Below are 20,667 nucleotides of genomic sequence, written 5' to 3' on the forward strand. Positions count from 1 at the left end.
TTCAGTTAATTTGCTGGAGCTCACAGAACTCAGGAAAACATTTTACTTACTAGATTAGCAGTTTATTATAAAAGGATGTAACGTAGGACCAGCCACATGGAAGAGATGTGTAGGGCAAGGTATGTGGGAAGGGGCGTGCATCACTCTCCCCACATATCCTCACGTCCACCAACCTGGAAGCTCTCCAAACCCCTGTCCTTTTGGATTTCTGTGGAGGCTTCATTATAGAGGCGTGATTGATTAAATCATTGGCCATTGGTAATTCACTCAACCCCCAGCCCTTCTCCCCTCCTTGGAAGTGGCGGGAAGTGGGAAAGAGGTTCCAACCCTCTAGTCACCTGGTTGGATCTCCTGGCAACCACCCCCATCCTTAGGGGCTTTCCAGAAGTCACCTTGAACTCATGAACATGAACCTAGGTGTGGTTGAAAGGGGCTTTTATGAATAACGAAAGACACCTCTATCTCTTCTCGGGAAATTCCAAAGGTTGCAGAAGCTCTGTGCCAGGAACAGGGATGAAGGCCAAATATATATTTCTCATTATAAATCACAATATTACAAAGCTTAATTCTGAATATAAATTATAGTCGTAGCAGACTTTTATGTGGGCTAATAGTCTGATTTTTTCTTTTCCCACCAGCTCTTCGGAGACTGGGAAGCCCAACTGAGGAGAATAATGAAGCTCATTGCTGGTGGCGGCCTGTCCATCACGGGCTCCCACAACATGTGTGGGGACTACCTGTACAGCGGCCACACGGTCATGCTCACACTCACCTACCTATTTATCAAAGAGTGTAAGTCGAAAGCAGCCTTCCATGAGAAATGTAACTGGGCATGGAAAATGGGAACAGAACAGGCCTGATGTCAGCGGCCCTGGGGGGCGGGATTCCTAACCGCCTGCTGGTTGGTACCTGCAATACTTTAATGGGGTTAAGCCTTATCCTTGGAGATGCCATATTGGAAGACTTGGGTCACAAACTGATTTTGAATCCTGGTGCTATTACTTACTAGCTCTGTGACCTTGGGGAAAACCTCTAACCTCTGTAAGTCACAGTTTCCTCATCTTTAGAATGAGATACTGATAGCTCCTTCATGAATGAGGGAGAGGTTTTGAAAATTAAAATAGATGGCATATAGGGACACTAGTAGTGGTGCAGGGAGAATGAACGGTAGCCGGTCTTTGTTGTTGTATTGTTAGAGTACCAAGTACAGATTTTCCTGGAAATGGAACATGGAGCCCTGTACATACTCTTAAGACCCTACCCCCAACCATGACCACTCCATTTAAACTGACAAACCTCCCTTCACCCTCTCTACTGCTGATCCTACTGATTTGGTTCAATTTTTTACTTTTCCATAGGCTTTAACACCTTCTAACATAATGTATAATCTACTTTATTATAATTATTATTTATTGTTTCTCTTCAGTACTAGGAAGGGATCTCCCCACAAAGGCAGGCTCTTTGCCTATTTTGTTCATTGATTCCAGTGACTAGAGCAGTTCCTGTCCTGGGCACATCGTAGATGCTCAATAAATAGTGGTTGAATGAATGATGGATACTTGGACCCCTTGAAAATTCTGTAAAAGCCTAAACTGTCTTCCCCAGGGTGAGAAGGGTAGATCACACTCAGACAACATTATTGCCTAAAATTTCAGACCCTCTGAAGCCCACTTAGTGAGAATACAAGGTAGGAAGGCCTGCACGAATAGAGATTTTGAATCTCCCATCAGGTGACTTCCCAGACACTGCCCTGCCCTTGGGAACGTACTTGGGCTTGAATTCCCAGGCATTTGGATCCTCTCTTATTTGTATTTGAGAAATGGAAATCTCAAAGACTTTCAAATTAGTGTATGGTTGCAGAGCTTGGAAAGCAAATAGGGCAGTTGTATCAATTATAATTGCCTACTCAAAGGATCAAAAGGTACTGATTTTTGTATAGAGCATTAATCCCAAATTATTTCCTGGTAAATTTAATTGTCAGTGGGCGGTGTTGTTTTGTATTTTAATGGAGCATGATGCATTAACCTGTCCTTATTTGTCCTTTTAAGCTACACTTATAATTACATGAATCAAGTAATAACCAAATATAAATTACTATGGCTAAGAAAATCACTTTATGAAATAAGCTGCTTCCCTTCTAACCTCCATTACAGAGAAGCGAAAGCCCTTAGGTTTGCTACCCCAAAAGATCTGTTTTCAGAAGGGAAGATCCAAGGTAATTGGATTCAGAAGTAGTAGTTGAGGCATGGTCGGGTGCCCTTAGTGGCACTTGAATAACGGGACTATTGCAAGTTTCTCCTTTTCAGATTCCCCTCGACGACTGTGGTGGTACCATTGGATCTGCTGGCTTCTCAGCGTGGTTGGAATCTTCTGTATTCTCTTGGCGCATGACCACTACACTGTGGATGTGGTGGTGGCATATTACATCACCACAAGACTCTTCTGGTGGTACCACACTATGGCCAATCAGCAAGTGAGTTTCTCTCCCCATTTGATTTTAACCCCTATTGCTCTTGGCCTGCCGTCGCTGGCGTGGCAGGGGGAAAAGCGCAAAGAACCCACAGATGTCTTTGGTTTCTCTTGTCTTAAGAGATAGTCAGCTAAGGTTGTGTTGTCTCTTGTGATGCTGATCCACTTCTGAATCAAAGATGAGCCAGAAATGTGTTAATATAATGACATAGGAGACGGCATCCTTCTAGAACAAGAGTCACGCTCTCATTGTCCCTGGAAAATATTTTTTAAGCTGTACCTACCTCTTGCTTGATTTGCAGTCCTACCTTCTTTTCTATCTTTGGCCCCTCAGCAGCTTAATACTTAACATTTAATTAACTCTCTCTGTTTTCATTGTAGAAGAGTAGCTAAAACACTAATTGAGGTATTTCTTTATAGACAAGAGAGTGAGTAAGCCGCATGTTCCCCGTGTACTCCCGGAATTGGAGTTACTTGTTTTTCTGCTAGCGTGTGGCCCGGTTTACAGCTGAGTGCAGAGTGTAGAACGGTGGTGGGAGTGTGAAACTGTGGCTATGTAGGTGGTCATGGGGCGGGTCTGGGGGCCTTTGTGAATTTTAATATGGAAACTATTTGAACCTAAAGTGAAAGGTTATGAGAAACATGTGTATGTTCCTTTTGGGGCTGGAACCATCAGTTGTTCTTCCTGACTTGGTTTTCTCTTTCTGTGTTCTCTTAGGTGCTAAAAGAAGCTTCCCAGATGAACCTCCTGGCCAGAGTGTGGTGGTACAGGCCATTTCAGTACTTTGAAAGGAATGTCCAAGGAATTGTACCTCGATCTTACCATTGGCCCTTCCCCTGGCCAGTAATCCACCTCGGGAGGCAAGTTAAATACAGCCGGTTGGTGAGTGACACATAACAGCTGTACACGGTGGGGAAAGAGGAGCTGTCCGAAGTGCTAAGAACTCCATGAGAAAAGATGCCATAAAATGAACACCTCCCTTATCCTGTTATCTTTCAACAGTTACCGTGACTTAACCGATTGAGTTACCTGGTCAGCACTGTGATCTTTTTTTTCTCTCCAAAGGACCCGCGTTGGACAACAATAAAGAAAATTTAACCTGTCGTGCACTGTACACATTTCCTGTTCATAGGCTTGGGATTTACATAACCTTGCAACCACCGTGTTCCTTTGTATATGATGCAACAGCATAAATGTAAGCTTTTATATCATAAGTTCTGGTCTTTCCAGTCACACCTGGAAATAAAGCGTATTATTTTCTTGGGAAAACATACTTTTCATATCTCTTGCCCCAAAGATTGGGCTGTAAGCCATTTTCTAGCAAATGTCTCTATGAAGGTTTCTAAGTACCTGAATGGGGTTCGATTCTGAAATCTTTCTACCTGTTGCACCGATATTCAAATAAAAATGACAGACACAGAAAGGTTTGGTAACTTTGGATTTTGTAAAAATCAGCAGAGACAGTGTGTCAAAAAGTACAAAAAAAAAAAAGATTCTGTTATAAAGTGATTTTCTAAGTATTTCCTAACTTTATTTTTCAAAATGATGTTATGAAAACCAAATTTAAAGATTTTTACATGTCAGAGAAAAGAGAGTTAAAATTTAAAAATGTTTCTTGGGAGAGAAATTTGTCTATGTTTCTAGTGCCTTTCTTGTCTTGATTGTATGGTCAGTAGGCAATCTTCAATGTTTTTATTTAAAATAAAGTATTCCATGAAAATATAAATGTATGTATTACTACTAAATTTTGCATTATAGCTAAATTAAATCAGAAGACTGCTTATGGTTTTTAAATTGCTATGAATTAAAAAATGGGAGAGTTAATTAGAAAGTCAGAGCCTGTTCCCATATTGTGAGCAGGTGGCAATGACAGGTACCACTTCAATTATTTTATCATCTATTTGGTAGTTTGATTTTAACTATACAATGAAAACAGCCATGAATACTTTGTTTTTAAAAAGAGAGTTTTGAAAATGATCACTTAACTAAAAATTGAAAGCTATAAATTAGTTATCCATACTCTCATGGCAATTTTGTTGGTAAACAACAAAGAAGAGATCTATTTCTTTAAAATATATTTGTGCAGGAACTGCATGTAACTCTTAAGTTTTACTCCTAACATGAGTATGTTTGGGGAAGTATTCTATTCTATACTTGCCAATGTGGAGAACAAAATAGTTTTTTAAGAATGAAGAAGTATATATATCCATTCTGTATTTTATGTGCAGCAGAATTATCTTCCGTAGGGTTTTTTTTGTGTATTCACAAGGTAATATTTGTATTGTAAAACAATAATGGTGAAGGAAATAAAAAGGCTTTTAAAATTTTGTTTGTTTTAAATCTTTGTAAAGTTATTATTCCAGAGAGTATACTGATACCTTATTAACAGCTTACCTAGATCATAAAATAATCAAAATGCACTTTTTAATAAAAACTGATACTTAAAATAAATGGCTGCTATTTCTAATGTGTTCACATTCTTCACAAAAGTCGTAAATGAAGTCATTAAAGCAAGATGAAAAACTGAGTTTTGAAATTTCCTTGCTGAGTTTCTTTGAGGGAGGGCCTTTATAATCATGTTTCTTTTCCCTTGAGATTCCTTAAAATGTACTGTAAAGTTCGGTAACCTCTACAGATTGAGTGTATTTTTTAAAACATATAAAAAGACTTACAGATAAGTTTAAGTCAAACTGCAGACCACTGTTCACCAATAATTTTGAATTCTCTAATTCTCAATCAAGTCACTTAACTTTTTCCCCCTATAACTGGAAGTAATACGACTTTTTCAGTTTAGTTGGAAAGGAAAAGTAAATTCTGAAATGAGAAATACAGTAATACTACTTTGCTAATCGATGGTAATGCAAAAATTTTTTAAAAAGAAAAAAAATATTGTTCCTGATGTGGGAAAGAAAGGAGGATGTTAACAGTCAAAGCCTGTCTTTATTAAGGGAGGCTGTTATGTAACCAGAGAGGCTAGAACTGTAAAACTAGGAAGATTTCCTGCCTGGGACCAGATGCCACAAATTGAAAGGGAAAGTATCTTGAGTAATGAAAGTGAATTCTTGGCATATGCTAAAAATAGGATCTTTTTTTCCTAGGTCAAAATAGTTACATAAAAAAATTCATTATGTTAAGTTTACATACTACATATGTACCAAGAAATTCACTTGGTGGTTGTTCTTCATGCCTGACTGTACAGAATCATGAAGTGACATGTCTTGTGGCTCTCAAGTCTGCAACTTCCAGGAAGGACAAGAGAAATCTCGTGTTCTGGAGAATTGTAGTACAGTTGATAATGCCTGCCTGAACAAGGACATGTGCTTTTTTGTGCTTCGGTTTATTTAAGCCAGAGCCCTAGACAATAGCTTCTTTGTTTTACCCTCTTTAAGAGTTTGGCAATTCACATGCATTATCTTGTTAACCCTCACATCACCACAAGGTGTGTTATTATCCCCATATTATGGGAGTTGACTCAGGTATGTTAAATAACTTTCCCAAGGGCATGCAGCTGGTTAAGTGGTAAAAATCTGATTGGAGTCCAAGTTTTCACCCACACCTCAACAACCTCTCCACCCAAATACTGTGAGCTTTCGTAAATTCTTCAGTAAGAGTCCACAGTGAGAGAAATCTGCCTACGGTGGTCAAGCTAAGCAGGGTGACTTACTGTGAACCGAGTAGTAGGAAATTCACACCATGAGGTGGAGAGACTAATTTTGCCCGTTTCCTAATTGCTGTATGTTTTGTTTGTATCCCAAGCAAATACCTAAATTGATAAATTTGATAAATATCTCATAAAATTTATAAATATCACATAAAATGAGAGTGCCTGCTAGCTTTTTTAAAATTCTTATTGATGAGTATAGTTTTTATTTTTTAACATCTTTATTGGAGTATAATTGCTTTACAATGGTGTGTTAGTTTCTGCTTTACAACAAAATGAATCAGTTATATATATACATATGTTCCCATATCTCTTCCCTCTTGCGTCTCCCTCCCTCCCACCCTCCCTATCCCACCCCTCCAGGCGGTCACAAAGCACCGAGCTGATCTCCCTGTGCTATGCGGCTGCTTCCCACTAGCTAGCTACCTTACGTTTGGTAGTGTATATATGTCCATGCCTCTCTCTCGCTTTGTCACAGCTTACCCTTGCCCCTCCCCATATCCTCAAGTCCATTCTCTAGTAGGTCTGTGTCTTTATTCCTGTCTTACCCCTAGGTTCTTCATGACAGTTTTTTTTTTTCTTAAGTTCTATATATATGTGTTAGCATACGGTATTTGTCTCTCTCTTTCTGACTTACTTCACTCTGTATGACAGACTCTGGGTCTATCCACCTCATTACAAATAGCTCAATTTTGTTTCTTTTTATGGCTGAGTAATATTCCATTGTATATATGTGCCACATCTTCTTTATCCATTCATCCGATGATGGACACTTAGGTTGTTTCCATCTCCGGGTTATTGTAAATAGAGCTGCAATGAACATTTTGGTACATGACTCTTTTTGAATTATGGTTTTCTCAGGGTATATGCCCAGTAGTGGGATTGCTGGGTCATATGGTAGTTCTATTTGTAGTTTTTTAATGAACCTCCATACTGTTCTTCACAGTGGCTGTATCAATTTACATTCCCACCAACAGTGCAAGAGGGTTCCCTTTTCTCCACACCCTCTCCAGCATTTATTGTTTCTAGATTTTTTGATGATGGCCATTCTAACTGGTGTGAGATGATATCTCCTTGTAGTTTTGATTTGCATTTCTCTAATGATTAGTGATGTTGAGCATTCTTTCATGTGTTTGTTGGCAGTCTGTATATCTTCTTTGGAGAAATGTCTATTTAGGTCTTCTGCCCAATTTTGGATTGGGTTGTTTGTTTTTTTGTTATTAAGCTGCATGAACTGCTTATAAATTTTGGAGATTAATCCTTTGTCAGTGGCTTCATTTGCAAATATTTTCTCCCATTCTGAGGGTTGTTTTTTGGTCTTGTTTATGGTTTCCTTTGCTGTGCAAAAGCTTTGAAGTTTCATTAGGTCCCATTTGTTTATTTTTGGTTTTATTCCCATTTCTCTAGGAGGTGGGTCAAAAAGGATCTTGCTGTGATTTATCTTATAGAGAGTCCTGCCTATGTTTTCCTCTAAGAGTTTGATAGTTTATGGCCTTACATTTAGGTCTTTAATCCATTTTGAGCTTATTTTTGTGTATGGTGTTAGGGAGTGATCTAATCTCATACTTTTACATGTACCTGTCCAGTTTTCCCAACACCACTTATTGAAGAGGCTGTCCTTTCTCCACTGTACATTCCTGCCTCCTTTATCCAAGATAAGGTGACCATATGTGTGTGGGTTTATCTCTGGGATTTCTATCCTGTTCCATTAATCTATCTTTCTGTTTTGTGCCAGTACCATACTGTCTTAATTACTGTAGCTTTGTAGTATAGTCTGAAGTCAGGGAGCCTGATTCCTCCAGCTCCGTTTTTCGTTCTCAAGATTGCTTTGGCTATTCAGGGTCTTTTGTGTTTCCATACAAATTGTGAAATTTTTTGTTCTAGTTCTGTGAAAAATGCCAGTGGTAGTTTGATAGGGATTGCACTGAATCTGTAGATTGCTTTGGGTAGTAGAGTCATTTTCACAATGTTGATTCTTCCAATCCAAGAACATGGTATATCTCTCCATCTATTTGTCTCATCTTTAATTTCTTTCATCAGTGTTTTATAATTTTCTGCATACAGGTCTTTTGTCTCCTTAGGTAGGTTTATTCTGAGATATTTTATTCTTTTTGTTGCAGTGGTAAATGGGAGTGTTTTCTTGATTTCACTTTCAGATTTTTCACCATTAGTGTATAGGAATGCGAGAGATTTCTGTGCATTAATTTTGTATCCTGCTACTTTACCAAATTCATTGATTAGCTCTAGAAGTTTTCTGCTAGCATCTTTAGGATTCTCTATGTAGAGTATCATGTCATCTGCAAACAGTGACAGCTTTACTTCTTCTTTTCCGATTTTGATTCCTTTTATTTCCTTTTCTTCTCTAATTGCTGTGGCTAAAACTTCCAAAACTTTGTTGAATATGAGTGGTGAGAATGGGCAACCTTGTCTTGTTCCTGATCTTAGTGGAAATGCTTTCAGTTTTTCACCATTGAGGACGATGTTGGCTGTGGGTTTGTCATACTGGCCTTTATAATGTTGAGAAAAGTTCCTTCTATGCCTACTTTCTGCAGGGTTTTTATCGTAAATGGGTGTTGAATTTTGTCAAAAGCTTTCTCTGCATCTATTGAGATGATCATATGGTTTTTCTCCTTCAATTTGTTAATATGGTGTATCACATTGATTGATTTGTGTATATTGAAGAATCCTTGCATTCCTGGAATAAACCCCATTTGATCATAGTGTATGATCCGTTTAATGTGCTGTTGGATTCTGTTTGCTAGTATTTTGTTGAGGATTTTTGCATCTATGTTTATCAGTGATATTGGCCTGTAGTTTTCTTTCTTTGTGACATCCTTGTCTGGTTTTGGTATCAGGGTGATGGTGGCCTTGTAAAATGAGTTTGGGAGTGTTCCTCCCTCTGCTATATTTTGGAAGAGTTTGAGAAGGATAGGTGTTAGCTCTTCTCTAAATGTTTGATAGAATTCGCCTGTGAAGCCATCTGGTCCTGGGCTTTTGTTTGTTGGAAGATTTTTAATCACCGTTTCAATTTCAGTGCTTGTGATTGTTCTGTTCATATTTTCTATTTCTTCCTGATTCAGCCTTGGCAGGTTGTGCATTTCTAAGAATTTGTCCATTTCTTCCAGGTTGTCCATTTTATTGGCATAGAGTTGCTTGTAGTAATCGCTCATGATCTTTTGTATTTCTGCAGTGTCAGTTGTTACTTCTCCTTTTTCATTTCTAATTCTATTGATTTGAGTCTTCTCCCTTTTTTTCTTGATGAGTCTGGCTAATGGTTTATCAATTTTGTTTATCTTCTCAAAGAACCAGCTTTTAGTTTTACTGATCTTTGCTATTGTTTCCTTCATTTCTTTTTCATTTACTTCTGATCTGATTTTTATGATTTCTTTCCTTCTGCTAACTTTGGGGGTTTTCTTGTTCTTCTTTCTCTAATTGCTTTAGGTGCAAGGTTAGGATGTTTATTCGAGATGTTTCCTGTTTCTTAAGGTAGGATTGTATTGCTATAAACTTCCCTCTTAGAACTGCTTTTGCTGCATCCTATAGATTTTGGGTCGTGTCTCCATTGTCATTTGTTTCTACGTATTTTTTTATTTCCTCTTTGATGTCTTCAGTGATCACTTCGTTATTAAGTAGTGTATTGTTTAGCCTCCATGTGTTTGTATTTTTTACAGATCTTTTCCTGTAATTGATATCTAGTCTCATAGCGTTGTTGTCGGAAAAGATACTTGATATGATTTCAATTTTCTTAAATTTACCAAGGCTTGACTTGTGACCCAAGATATGATCTATCTTGGAGAATGTTCCATGAGCACTAGAGAAAAATGTGTATTCTGTTGTTTTTGGATGGAATATCCTATAAATATCAATTAAGTCCATCTTGTTTAATGTATCATTTAACGCTTGTGTTTCCTTACTTATTTTCATTTTGGATGATCTGTCCATTGGTGAAAGTGGGGTGTTAAAGTCCCCTACTATGAATGTGTTACTGTTCCGCTTTTATGGCTGTTAGTATTTGCCTTATGTATTGAGGTGCTCCTATGTTGGGTGCATAAATATTTACTATTTTATCTTCCAGGTCACTTATCCGTTCTTCTGCCTCAGTTATTCTGCTACTGATCCCATCTAGAGTATTTTTCATTTCATTTATTGTGTTGTTCATCGTTGTTTGTTTCATCTTTAGTTCTTCTAGGTCCTTGTTAAATGTTTCTTGCATTTTGTCTATTCTATTTCCAAGATTTTGGATCATCTTTACTATCATTCTGAATTCTTTTTCAGGTAGACTGCCTATTTCCTCTTCATTTGTTAGGTCTAGTGGGTTTTTATCTTGCTCCTTCATCTGCTGTGTGTTTTTCTGTCTTCTCATTTTGCTTATCTTACTGTGTTTGGTGTCTCCTTTTTGCAGGCTGCAAGTTCGTAGTTCCTGTTGTTTTTGGTGTTTGTCTCCAGTGGCTAAGGTTGGTTCAGTGGGTTGTGTAGGCTTCCTGGTGGAGGGGACTAGTGCCTGTGTTCTGGTGGATGAGGCTGGATCTTGTCTCTCTGATGGGCAGGTCCATGTCTGTTGGTGTGTTTTGGGGTGTCTCTGGACTTATGATTTTCGGCAGCCTCTCTGCTAATGGGTGGGGTTGTGTTCCTGTCTTGCTAATTGTTTGGCATAGGATGTCCAGCACTGTAGTTCGGTGGTCGTTGAGTGAAGCTGGGTGCTGGTGTTGAGATGGAGATCTCTGGGAGATATTCGCCATTTGATATTATGTGGAGCTGGGAGGTCTCTTGTGGACCAGTGTTCTGAAGGTGGCTCTCCCATCTCAGAGGCACAGCACTGACTCCTGGCTGCAGCACCAAGAGCCTTTCATCCACACGGCTCAGAATAAAAGGGAGAAAAAGTAGAAAGAAAGAGAGGAGGGAGGGAGGAAGGAAGGAAGGAAAAAAGATAAAGGAAGATAAAATATAATAAAGTTATTAAAATAAAAAAATAATTAACAGAAGAAAAAAAAAACGGATGGATAGAACCCTAGGACAAATGGTAGAAGCAAAGCTATACAGACAAAATCTCACACAGAAGCATACACATACCCGCTCACAAAAAGAGGAAAAGGGGAAAAAATCATAAATCTTGTTCTCAAAGTCCAGCTCCTTAATTTGGGATGATTCGCTGTCTATTCATGTATTCCACAGATGCAGGGTATATCTAGTTGATTGTGGCGCTTTAATCCGCTGCTTCTGAGGCTGCTGGGAGAGATTTCCCTTTCTCTTCTTTGTTCTCACAGCTCCTAGGGGCTCAGCTTTGCATTTGGCCCCGCCTGTGCTTGTAGGTCGCCGGAGGGCATCTGTTCTTCGCTCAGACAGGACGGGGTTAAAGGAGCCGCCGATTCAGGGGCTCTGGGTCACTCAGGCCGGTGGGGGAGGGAGGAGCATGGAGGGCGGGGCAAGCCTGCAGCGGCAGAGGCCGGCGCGACGTTGCACCAGCCTGAGGCGCGCTATGCTGCGTTCTCCCGCGGGAGTTGTCCGTGGATCCTGGGACCCTGGCAGCGGCAGACTGCACAGGCTCCCCGGAAGGGAGGTGTGGAGAGTGACCTGTGCTCGCACACAGGCTTCTTGGTGGCGGCAGCAGCCGCCTTAGCGTCTCATGCCCGTCTCTGGGGTCCTTGCTGATAGCCGCGGCTCGCGCCCGTCTCTGGAGCTCCTTTAAGCGGCGCCCTTAATCCCCTCTCCTCGCGCACCAGGAAACAAAGAGGCAAGAAAAAGTCTCTTACCTCTTCGGCAGCTCCAGACTTTTCCCTGGACTCCCTCCTGGCTAGCCGTGGTGCACTAACCCCCTGCAGGCTGTGTTCACGCCGCCAACCCCAGTCCTCTCCCGGAGCTCCGACCGAAGCCCAAGCCTCAGCTCCCAGCCCCCGCCCGCCCCGGCAGGTGAGCAGACAAGCCTCTGGGGCTGATGAGTGCCGGTCGGCCCTGATCCTCTGTGCGGGAATCTCTCGGCTTTGCTCTCCGTACCCTGTTGCTGTGCTCTCCTCCGCGGCTCCGAAGCTTTGCCCCTCCGCCACCCACAGTCTCCGCCCGCGAAGGGGCTTCTAGTGTGTGGGAACCTTTCCTCCTTCACAGCTCTCCCCTTCTGGTGCAGGTCTCGTCCCTATCCTTTTGTCTCTGTTTATTCTTTTTTCTTTTTCCGTACCCAGGTACGTGGGGGGTTTCTTGACTTTTGGGAGGTCTGAGGTCTTCTGCCAGCGTTCAGTAGGTGTTCTGTAGGAGTTGTTCCACGTGTAGATGTATTTCTGGTGTATCTGTGGGGAGGAAGGTGATCTCTGCGTCTTACTCTTCCGCCATCTTCCCGGAAGCCATTAAGGGAAGCCATTAAGGGTCTTTTTTCTGTATAGTTGATGTATATTGTTGTGTTAGATTCAGGCGTACCATAAAATAAATCAGTTATCCATATATATATATATATATATATATATATATCGACTCTTTTTTAGATTCTTTTCCCAAATAGGTCATTACAGAGTATTGAGTAGAGTTCCCTGTGGAATACAGTAGGGATAAGTTATTATCTGTTTTATATATAGTAGTGTGTATATGTCAATCCCAATCTCCCAATTTATCCCTCTCCCCTCCCTTCCCCCCGTTAACCGTAAGTTTGTTTTTGACATTTGTGACTCTATTTCTGTTTTGTAAATAAGTTACTTTGTACCTTTTTTTTTTTTAGATTCCACACATATGTGATATCATATGATATTTGTCTTTCTCTGCCTTACTTCACTCAGTATGACAATCTCTAGGTCCATCCATGTTGCTGCAGGTGGCATTATTTTGTTCTTTTTTATGGCTGAGTAATATTCCATTGTATTGATATATCTGTACCACATCTTCTTTATCCACTCCTCTGTAAAGGAACATTTAGGTTGCTTCCATGTCTTGGCTATTGTAAATAGTGCTGCTATGAACATTGGGGTGCATGTATCTTTTCAAATTATGGTTTTCTCTGGATATATGCCCAGGAGTAGGATTGCTGTATCATATGGTAGTTCTATATTTAGTTTTTTAAGGAACTTCCATATTGTTCTCCATAATGGTTGTACCAATTTACATTCCCACCAACAGTGTAAGAGGGTTCCCTTTTCTCCACACCCTCTCCAGCATTTATTGTTTGTAGATTTTTTGATGGCCATTCTGACCTATGTGAGGTGATACCTCATTGTAGTTTTGATTTGCATTTCTCTAATAATTAGTGATGTCGAGTATTTTTTCATGTGCTTTTTGGCCATCTGTATGTCTTCTTTGGAGAAATGTCTATTTAGATCTTCCATCCATTTTTGGATTGGGTTGGTGGTTCTTTTGATATTGAGCTGCACGAGCTGTTTGTATATTTTAGAGATTAATCCCTTATCAGTTCCTTCATTTGCAAATATTTTCTCCCATTGTGTGGGTTGTCATTTTGTTTATGGTTTCCTTTGCTGTGCAGAAGATTTTGAGTTTAATTAGGTCCCATTTGTTTATTTTGGTTTTTATTTTCATTATTCTAGGAGGTGGATCCAAAAAGATATTGCTACGATTTATGTCAAAGAGTATTCTGCCTATGTTTTCCTCTAAGAGTTTTATAGCATCCAGGCTTACATTTAGGTTTTTAATCCCTTTTGAGTTTATTTCTGTGTATGGTATTAGAGAATGTTCTAATTTCATTCTTTTACAAGTAGCTGTTCAGTTTTCCCAGCACCACCTATTGAAGAGACTGTCTTTTCTCCATTGTATATTCTTGCCTTCTTTGTCAGTCTGCTAGCTTTAACTTGACCATCACTATACAAAAAGTCAGGTTTTGAATTAACTAGGATATGGGATATGCTACTTGGATCCCTTCATACTGACATACTTTATCTTTTTTTCCCTTTGGTGGGAAAACTCACTTTGAACAAATCAAAACTGCTGTCTTGAAATTCTGCTTATCAGCACCTTAAAAATTCTTACCTGTCCTCTGGCTTAGAGTACAAATAAGAAAATTAATTGGTGTCTGCCTTGAGGGCCCAGACTCCAGCTCCCACAGGAGGGCAGAGATGGGCATGACCATCATGATGAGAGAGCGACTGAGAGTGAGGGGAAGTGGCAAGAAGAAAGGGGGGCTTCCCTGGTGGCGCAGTGGTTAAGAATGTGCCTGCCAATGCAGGGGACACAGGTTCGATCCCTGGTCCGGGAAGATCCCGCATGCTGCAGAGCCACTAAGCCCGTGCACCACAACTACTGAGCCCATGTGCCACAGCTACTGAGCCCGCATGTCTAGAGCCTGTTTTCCCCAACAAGAGCAGCCACTGCATGAGAAGCCCATGCACTGCAACGGAGAGTAGCCCCTGCTCACCGCAACTAAGGAAGCCCACATGCAGCAACAAAGACCCAATGCAGCCAAGAAAAAGTAAATTTATTAAAAAAAAAAAAAAAAGAAGAAGAAGAATCGGGGGCTGGAGCTAGGCCCCAGGATGTAGAGGGTTTGGAAAGTAGATGAGGCAGCAGCATTCCAGGGGAGGGGCAGAAGGACAGCACAAATGGCTCTGGTTTGCTCTTGGTGAAGAGAATGTGAAGTGAGGATTTATCGTATGAGTTAATGTTTATTGTACGTTTGAGAAATCCTTTGAATTCTTGGGCCCTGATGTGACACAGTGGTATAGTTTAGCATCAAATGACTGAGAAAATACATGCAATGAATTAGAAATGTCCTCAAGAAAACTTGTGGTTTATTAATCACAATAACATATGTGTAACATTTGGTCCATGGGAGTAGTACTTCCTTATAAGAGCCATTTTTCCATTATCATACCATGGTTGGTGAGTGTAAAGATTTGAGGGTCTCTTGAGAATTCTCAGGGAAAGTTTACTGGAGATTATAAGGCAGAGATTGGTGAAATAGAGTCCATTTTTTCGAAGTTTAGCAAAAAAAAAAAGGTAGGGAGTCCAGATCCAGAGGCCTATGCAACGTCAAGCATCTCGGTTTCTGTGTCAGAGGATGTGTAGGGCGTGACCACAGGGAGCAGTAGTGGCATTTCAGGTGAGGAGAAGGAAAGACTGACGCCCAAGAGGGGGCCAGTCCAGAGTCCCCTCCCAGCCCCGCTGTGGCCCACAGCCACATGTACTTTGCCGTTCTCTTGTTAGGCGCATACACATTAGGATTGTTTTGTTTTCTTAGAGAACTGACCCCTTTATTATGTCTCTGTCGTCTCTCTTTATTCCTGATAACGCAGGCTCAGCGGCCATGGCTCACGGGCCCAGCCGCTCCGCGGCATGTGGGATCTTCCCGGACCAGGGCACGAACCCGTGTCCCCTGCATCGGCAGGCGGACTCTCAACCACTGCGCCACCAGGGAAGCCTTTGAGCTTTCTTTTGATTAGTGTTCGCATCTTGTTTTTAATCTGTTTTGAAAATCTCTGTCTCGTAATGGGTATATTTAGACCTTGGACATTGAAACTATAATAGATATATGCTTGAATTTATACCTACCACATTTGTAACTCTATTCTATTTGTTACATTTATACAGTATTTTCTGTTTGTTTAGTCAATTGCTTATTTCTTTTGATGAGTACTGTTTTTAGCTTTGGCTAAAATAAGTTCTAAATATTTTAACTTGGTGACCCAAAGCATTCTTCCAGTGTGAGTAGGAAATAGCAAGCGTTATTGTTCTTTTATTCTTTTAGATATTCCAATCCACGTTAGTTGTAGCAAGAACTTCAACCAGGATATTACACTTACCTTTATTTCCCAACTAGAGTTTTGTCCAACCCCTCTCTCGTGAATTTCGTCTAGGATGCTAGTGCTTGGAGAGACTTAGTAAAGCACATTCAAATACAAACCCAGGGTAGTTCCTGAAAGGATAGGAATCACTTAGGTCATCGTTAGAGTAATCTAACCTAGAGACATCCTGATCCTAACAAGCTGCTCTAGTTCATACTTTCTCAACTAGAAACCTTTAACAATGTGACCATCTACCTTTCTGCCGTTTTGGAATGAAAACTGTGCAACTGTGAAAAGTATGGACTCTGAAGACCATAGTGGACTGTGTAGGTACATGCTTGTGGGAACCAGAAAGCTTTGGGGAGTAGATGTAGAGGAAAATAACAGCTTCAAAGGAAGTGCCTTCTCTTTAGGAAGTAAACTAAGCACTCCTTTCTGTTTATCTTTTGTACTAGGTACTCCATAAACGCTTGATAGTTGAAAGGGTCAATGAATGAGTGGCTCCACTGTTTTATGAAGAGTGAGAATAGTTGTCGAGGGGGAAAAGAGAAACTCCAGGAGAAGATATGGTGTATCAATAGGGGCATGGATTGGGGACTCAGATGTGTTCAAGTCCCAACTCTGCTGCTTATTGGCAATGTGTGCCTTGGCCAGTTTTCTCTGAGCCTCGGTTTCCTCACTTGTAAAATAGGGATGATTTTACTTATGTTCTGGTGTAATGTGGGGCAGTGATGAGGCATGCATACAAGTTAAGTGCTCAGCAAACAACCACTGTCATTCTAGAGAGGAAAGTGAGAGAGATGAAAAGAAGACCCCTGCGGAGCCAAGAAAGAAGTCCCAGTCAATGAAAAGACTGACCCCACCGCAGAAAAACTGGAGAAAAGCCAAGCACAGACTCAGCCTTTATTTGAACTTCTGAGTGAGTATACTTATTAGTAGTCTGAACCTATTTACACCTTATTACCTTTGGTAAGATACTTGGTCTAGCATTCTGAACATCGGATGTGCATGCACAATGGTTGCTAGAGAACTGGTCGACTCATGAAATAGCATGACACAGTCTTCTTCGGTGATGAGCCAGGGCAGCAGAGACAGGCATGGCTACCCTGATCTGTTGACACTTGGTGTCTGCTCACCAAGCCAGCTCTGTGTTGTCATGTGGAGGAACCAGTATTGTTTGAATTGCTTTCTGCTAATAGTATTTATCAGCATGAGAGGCGAGGGGAAAAGGAGGTTTCGGTCAAAGTTGTCTGTCTTTTATGCATTCTTCTTTTAATGAAGAGCCTGTGACCATGGAAAGGCACGTATCAGGTTTCCCATTGGGATGTGTAGCAATACTCCCTGATATTTTAGGATGGTTCAGGAAAAAAAAAAATTATTTTGGAAAAAGCGTGATCTGACTTCAAATGAATGTTTGTTTTGACGTCGTCTCTGAAATCATTGGCTTTGAGGGGTTTTGTTTGTTTGTTTTGTTGGGTTTTTTCTCTTTTTTACTTTTCTTTTTTGGCTCTGAATTCTAAGAGGCCACAGGCTTATGGGAAGTGTGTTCATTACGAGCCTTATTGGCCAAGGGAGACTTCTGACCTCTGGCTGGTTTTAGGCTCTGACCGGGACCCCTGGCAGGGGTATGAAGTGAGGATACAGAGTGTTTGCAGCACAGACTTCCTTTTTGCAGCAGGCAACAACATTACAACTGCTTCAATGAGCCTTGCAGGCTCCCTACCAGAGGCGGGCAGATGAAGCTGCAGGCGTTTGCTAGCTCCATTTCTCCACAGGCTCCAGGGATGAACTTGTAAACGGCTTGAGAGGAATCGTGTCCAATTAGTGCTGCTGGCGCATGTGTGCTCTGGAAGCATCGCTGGCCCGATTCTGGAGCGCGTTCCTGAGCTCGGGAGCTGGCACCAGATGACTCCACGGAGCTTGTCTCCCTGCCCGCTCAGCTTGCAGCGGACATTCAGAGCCCTCAGGGCCAAGCGGCTGCCTGATGAGCTCTCCCCTGAGGCTCCTGGAACAGGAACTGAACCCGGGAACAGAGCCAGAAGGTCTTGTTCCCTCTTCTTGCACAATCCTTTGCACCAATGGCACACAACACACAGCAAAAGCTATATGTTTCTTCCTTCAGGAGAGAAAATGTCAGTGCGTTCAGCACATGCAACCCTCCCGTGCTATTAACATTCACACAAGTGTGAATTCAAACAAAAAGTCACCAAAATTAGACTGGAGGGGAGCAGAAATGTCACTTTAACACATGGTGAGTATGGAGAGCTGTGACAATTTGGCTTCCTGTAGATCTGGGCTATCGAAACAGGCTTAATTTCTCAAGATGTTCAGGGCTTAATCACCAATTAAAATCAGTAACAACAGTGCATTTGTTCAGGCCCTAGGAGATCCATTTTCTTCTTGAGAATGAAGGGGGCCCAAATCCAGGTCTTCTCATTTGACAAAAATGATGAGGAATGGATGGCAATCTTCCTGCTGCTAAAAGGAGGTCAGAGCAGGAAAGGCAGCCAAGGTAGCCAGAAAGACCTGCTGGCTTCTGTTCTGATTTAGAGCAGCTTGTCTTATATGCCCAGGACTGAAGGGAAATGAGCTAGTGAAATCCAGACTGAAGCCCAGGGGACGAGAGTCACTTGGTGGTGGTCCCTGGAAGGCAGGGGAATGTTGGGGACTGGAGAGCACAGTGCTCTCTGTTTCACAGTTCTCTCTTCCCTTTCAGTTTTTTTTTTTTTTTTTTTTGCGGTACTTAGGCCTCTCACTGTTGTGGCCTCTCCCGTTGCAGAGCACAGGCTCTGGACGCACAGGCTCAGCGGCCATGGCTCATGGGCCCAGCCCATGTGGGATCTTCCCGGACCGGGGCAGGAACCCGTGTCCCCTGCATCGGCAGGTGGACTCTCAACCACTGCGCCACCAGGGAAGCCCTCAGTTTGGGTTTTATGTGGGAGGAATCTAAGTTAGGGAATACACACACACACACACACACACACACACACACAAACACACATGCACACGTGTGCGTGTGTATATAAATCCAGCATTCATATCAGTATATTTAAGGCTCTAATAAATCTTCCCCTTAAAGAAACCTACTTAAATTTCATTAAACTAGTATTTTCCAAATTTATTTGGCCTTGAGACCCTTTTTATACAAACCCTTTTCCTGCTAACGTTCTATCATGAAAAAAGTTGTGTACACTAAATAGAGAATTTCACTTTGAGAACCTCTAGAGGCACCACCCAGTTTATACTGTAATTTTTTTAACTTGCCATTTCACATATCAACCCATTTGTCTATATTTTTATCTATCAATTACTCTTATTTTTAAAAATTCATTTCAAAGTAAATTGCAAATATCAGTTCACTTCTACCTAAATACTTTGGCATTCATATCATTAACTAAAATTCAAAATTTATTCAGTTTTTTTTTCGAGGTAAAATTTATAGATGACGAAATACACAAATCTTAAGTGAATATTCACTGATTTGACAAATGCGTGGACCTATGTAACCTACTGTGACCTAGAACATTACTATCTTCCCAGAAAGTTCCTTTATGTCCCTTCTCAGTCAATCCTGGCCGGCCTTTCACCCTCCCACTCCCAGAGGCAAACTCCTCTATGTACCCTTTTTCCACCATTGATTTTTTTTTCCCACCACGTGTATGGCTTATTTCACTTTGCGTAACGTTTTTAGATTCATTCATGTTTTCACGTGTATTGGTAATTTATTCCTTTTTATTAGTGAGTAGTATTCCATTGAATAAATATACCACAGTTTGTTTATCCACTCTTCTATAGATTGATATCTAGACTGTTTCCAAATTTTGGATATTATGAGTCAAGGCAGGTAAGAACATTCTTGTATGTGTTTTCTGTGTGTGTGCATGTGTGTGTACACATGTGCCTGTATATACAGGCATGCCTCATTTTATTGTACTCACTTTATTGCGCTTCACAGATACTGCTTTTCTACAAATTGAAGGTCTGTGGCAACCCTGCACTGAGCAAGCATTGGTGCCATTTTTCCAACAGCTTTTGCTCACTTCGTGCCTCTCTGTCACATTTTGATAATTCTTTAAATATTTCAGACCCTCCACCAGCAAAAAGATTAGAGACTCGCTGAAGGTTCAGATGATGGTTAGCATTTTATAGCAATAAAGTATTTTTAAATCATGGTGTATACATTTTTTAGAAATAACACTATTATTGCACACTTAATAGGCTACAGTATAGTGTAAACATAACTTTTATAAGCATTGGGAAATTCATGTGACTTGCTTTAATGGTCTGGAATTAAACCTCCAGTGTCCCTGAGGTATGCCTGTATGTATATATGTTTCCATTTCTCATGGGTAAATAGCCAGGTGTAGGATTGCTGGGTCAGGGTAGATGTGTGTTTGATTTTATAAGAAATTACCAGACCTACTTTTGGGAAATTTTTCTTGCTCTTAAAAAGGGACCCAAGGATGAAAAGACTCCCTTCCTCTTGGCAAGGTTATATCTACATATAATGCCCAGAACTTCTGCATCTCTGAGGACAAAACTGACATAATGTCACTGAGGAACGGGGTCCTTAACGATATTACTGGACGCTGAAGTAACCAGTTCTGGGGCTGCCCTCCTTGGAGTTTTTATGTGAGTTAATAATGTCCTTATTATTTAAGTCAGTTTGAATCCGAGATACTTTAAAAAAAATTGAAAGAGGGAAACTATTTTTAGAAAATTTACCAAAGTATTACATACATACAGAAAAATATACACAGATTAATTTTCACAAACTGAATGTACCTAAGTAGCTGGCCTCCAGGTGGAGAAGCAGCATTACCAGTAAC

General features: G+C 40.8%; 2 protein-coding genes across 13 annotated transcripts in view; both read left to right on the forward strand.

Moving 5' to 3' along the window:
* The window catches only part of SGMS1 (sphingomyelin synthase 1), a 292,041-nt gene extending 287,244 nt beyond the window's left edge, over nt 1-4,797 (forward strand). For 11 of the 12 annotated variants that reach the window (XM_060034548.1, XM_060034545.1, XM_060034551.1 and 8 more), the window contains 3 exons: nt 639-792; nt 2,307-2,473; nt 3,188-4,797. In XM_060034548.1, coding sequence (XP_059890531.1) covers nt 639-792; nt 2,307-2,473; nt 3,188-3,367 — 501 coding nt within the window. In that variant the 3' untranslated portion in view covers nt 3,368-4,797. The remainder of the gene's footprint in view (nt 1-638; nt 793-2,306; nt 2,474-3,187) is intronic. The other variant, XM_060034557.1, reaches the window with a different exon arrangement.
* A 10,684-nt stretch (nt 4,798-15,481) lies between these two features.
* Nucleotides 15,482-20,667, forward strand: part of LOC132439838 (putative neutral ceramidase C) — a 125,091-nt gene continuing 119,905 nt past the window's right edge. The window contains exon 1 of the mRNA XM_060034559.1: nt 15,482-16,757. The gene's annotated coding sequence lies outside the window, so the exon portion shown is untranslated. The remainder of the gene's footprint in view (nt 16,758-20,667) is intronic.

The sequence above is a fragment of the Delphinus delphis genome, chromosome 16 (genome assembly GCF_949987515.2).
Source record: "Delphinus delphis chromosome 16, mDelDel1.2, whole genome shotgun sequence".
Classification (NCBI taxonomy): Eukaryota; Metazoa; Chordata; class Mammalia; order Artiodactyla; family Delphinidae; genus Delphinus; species Delphinus delphis.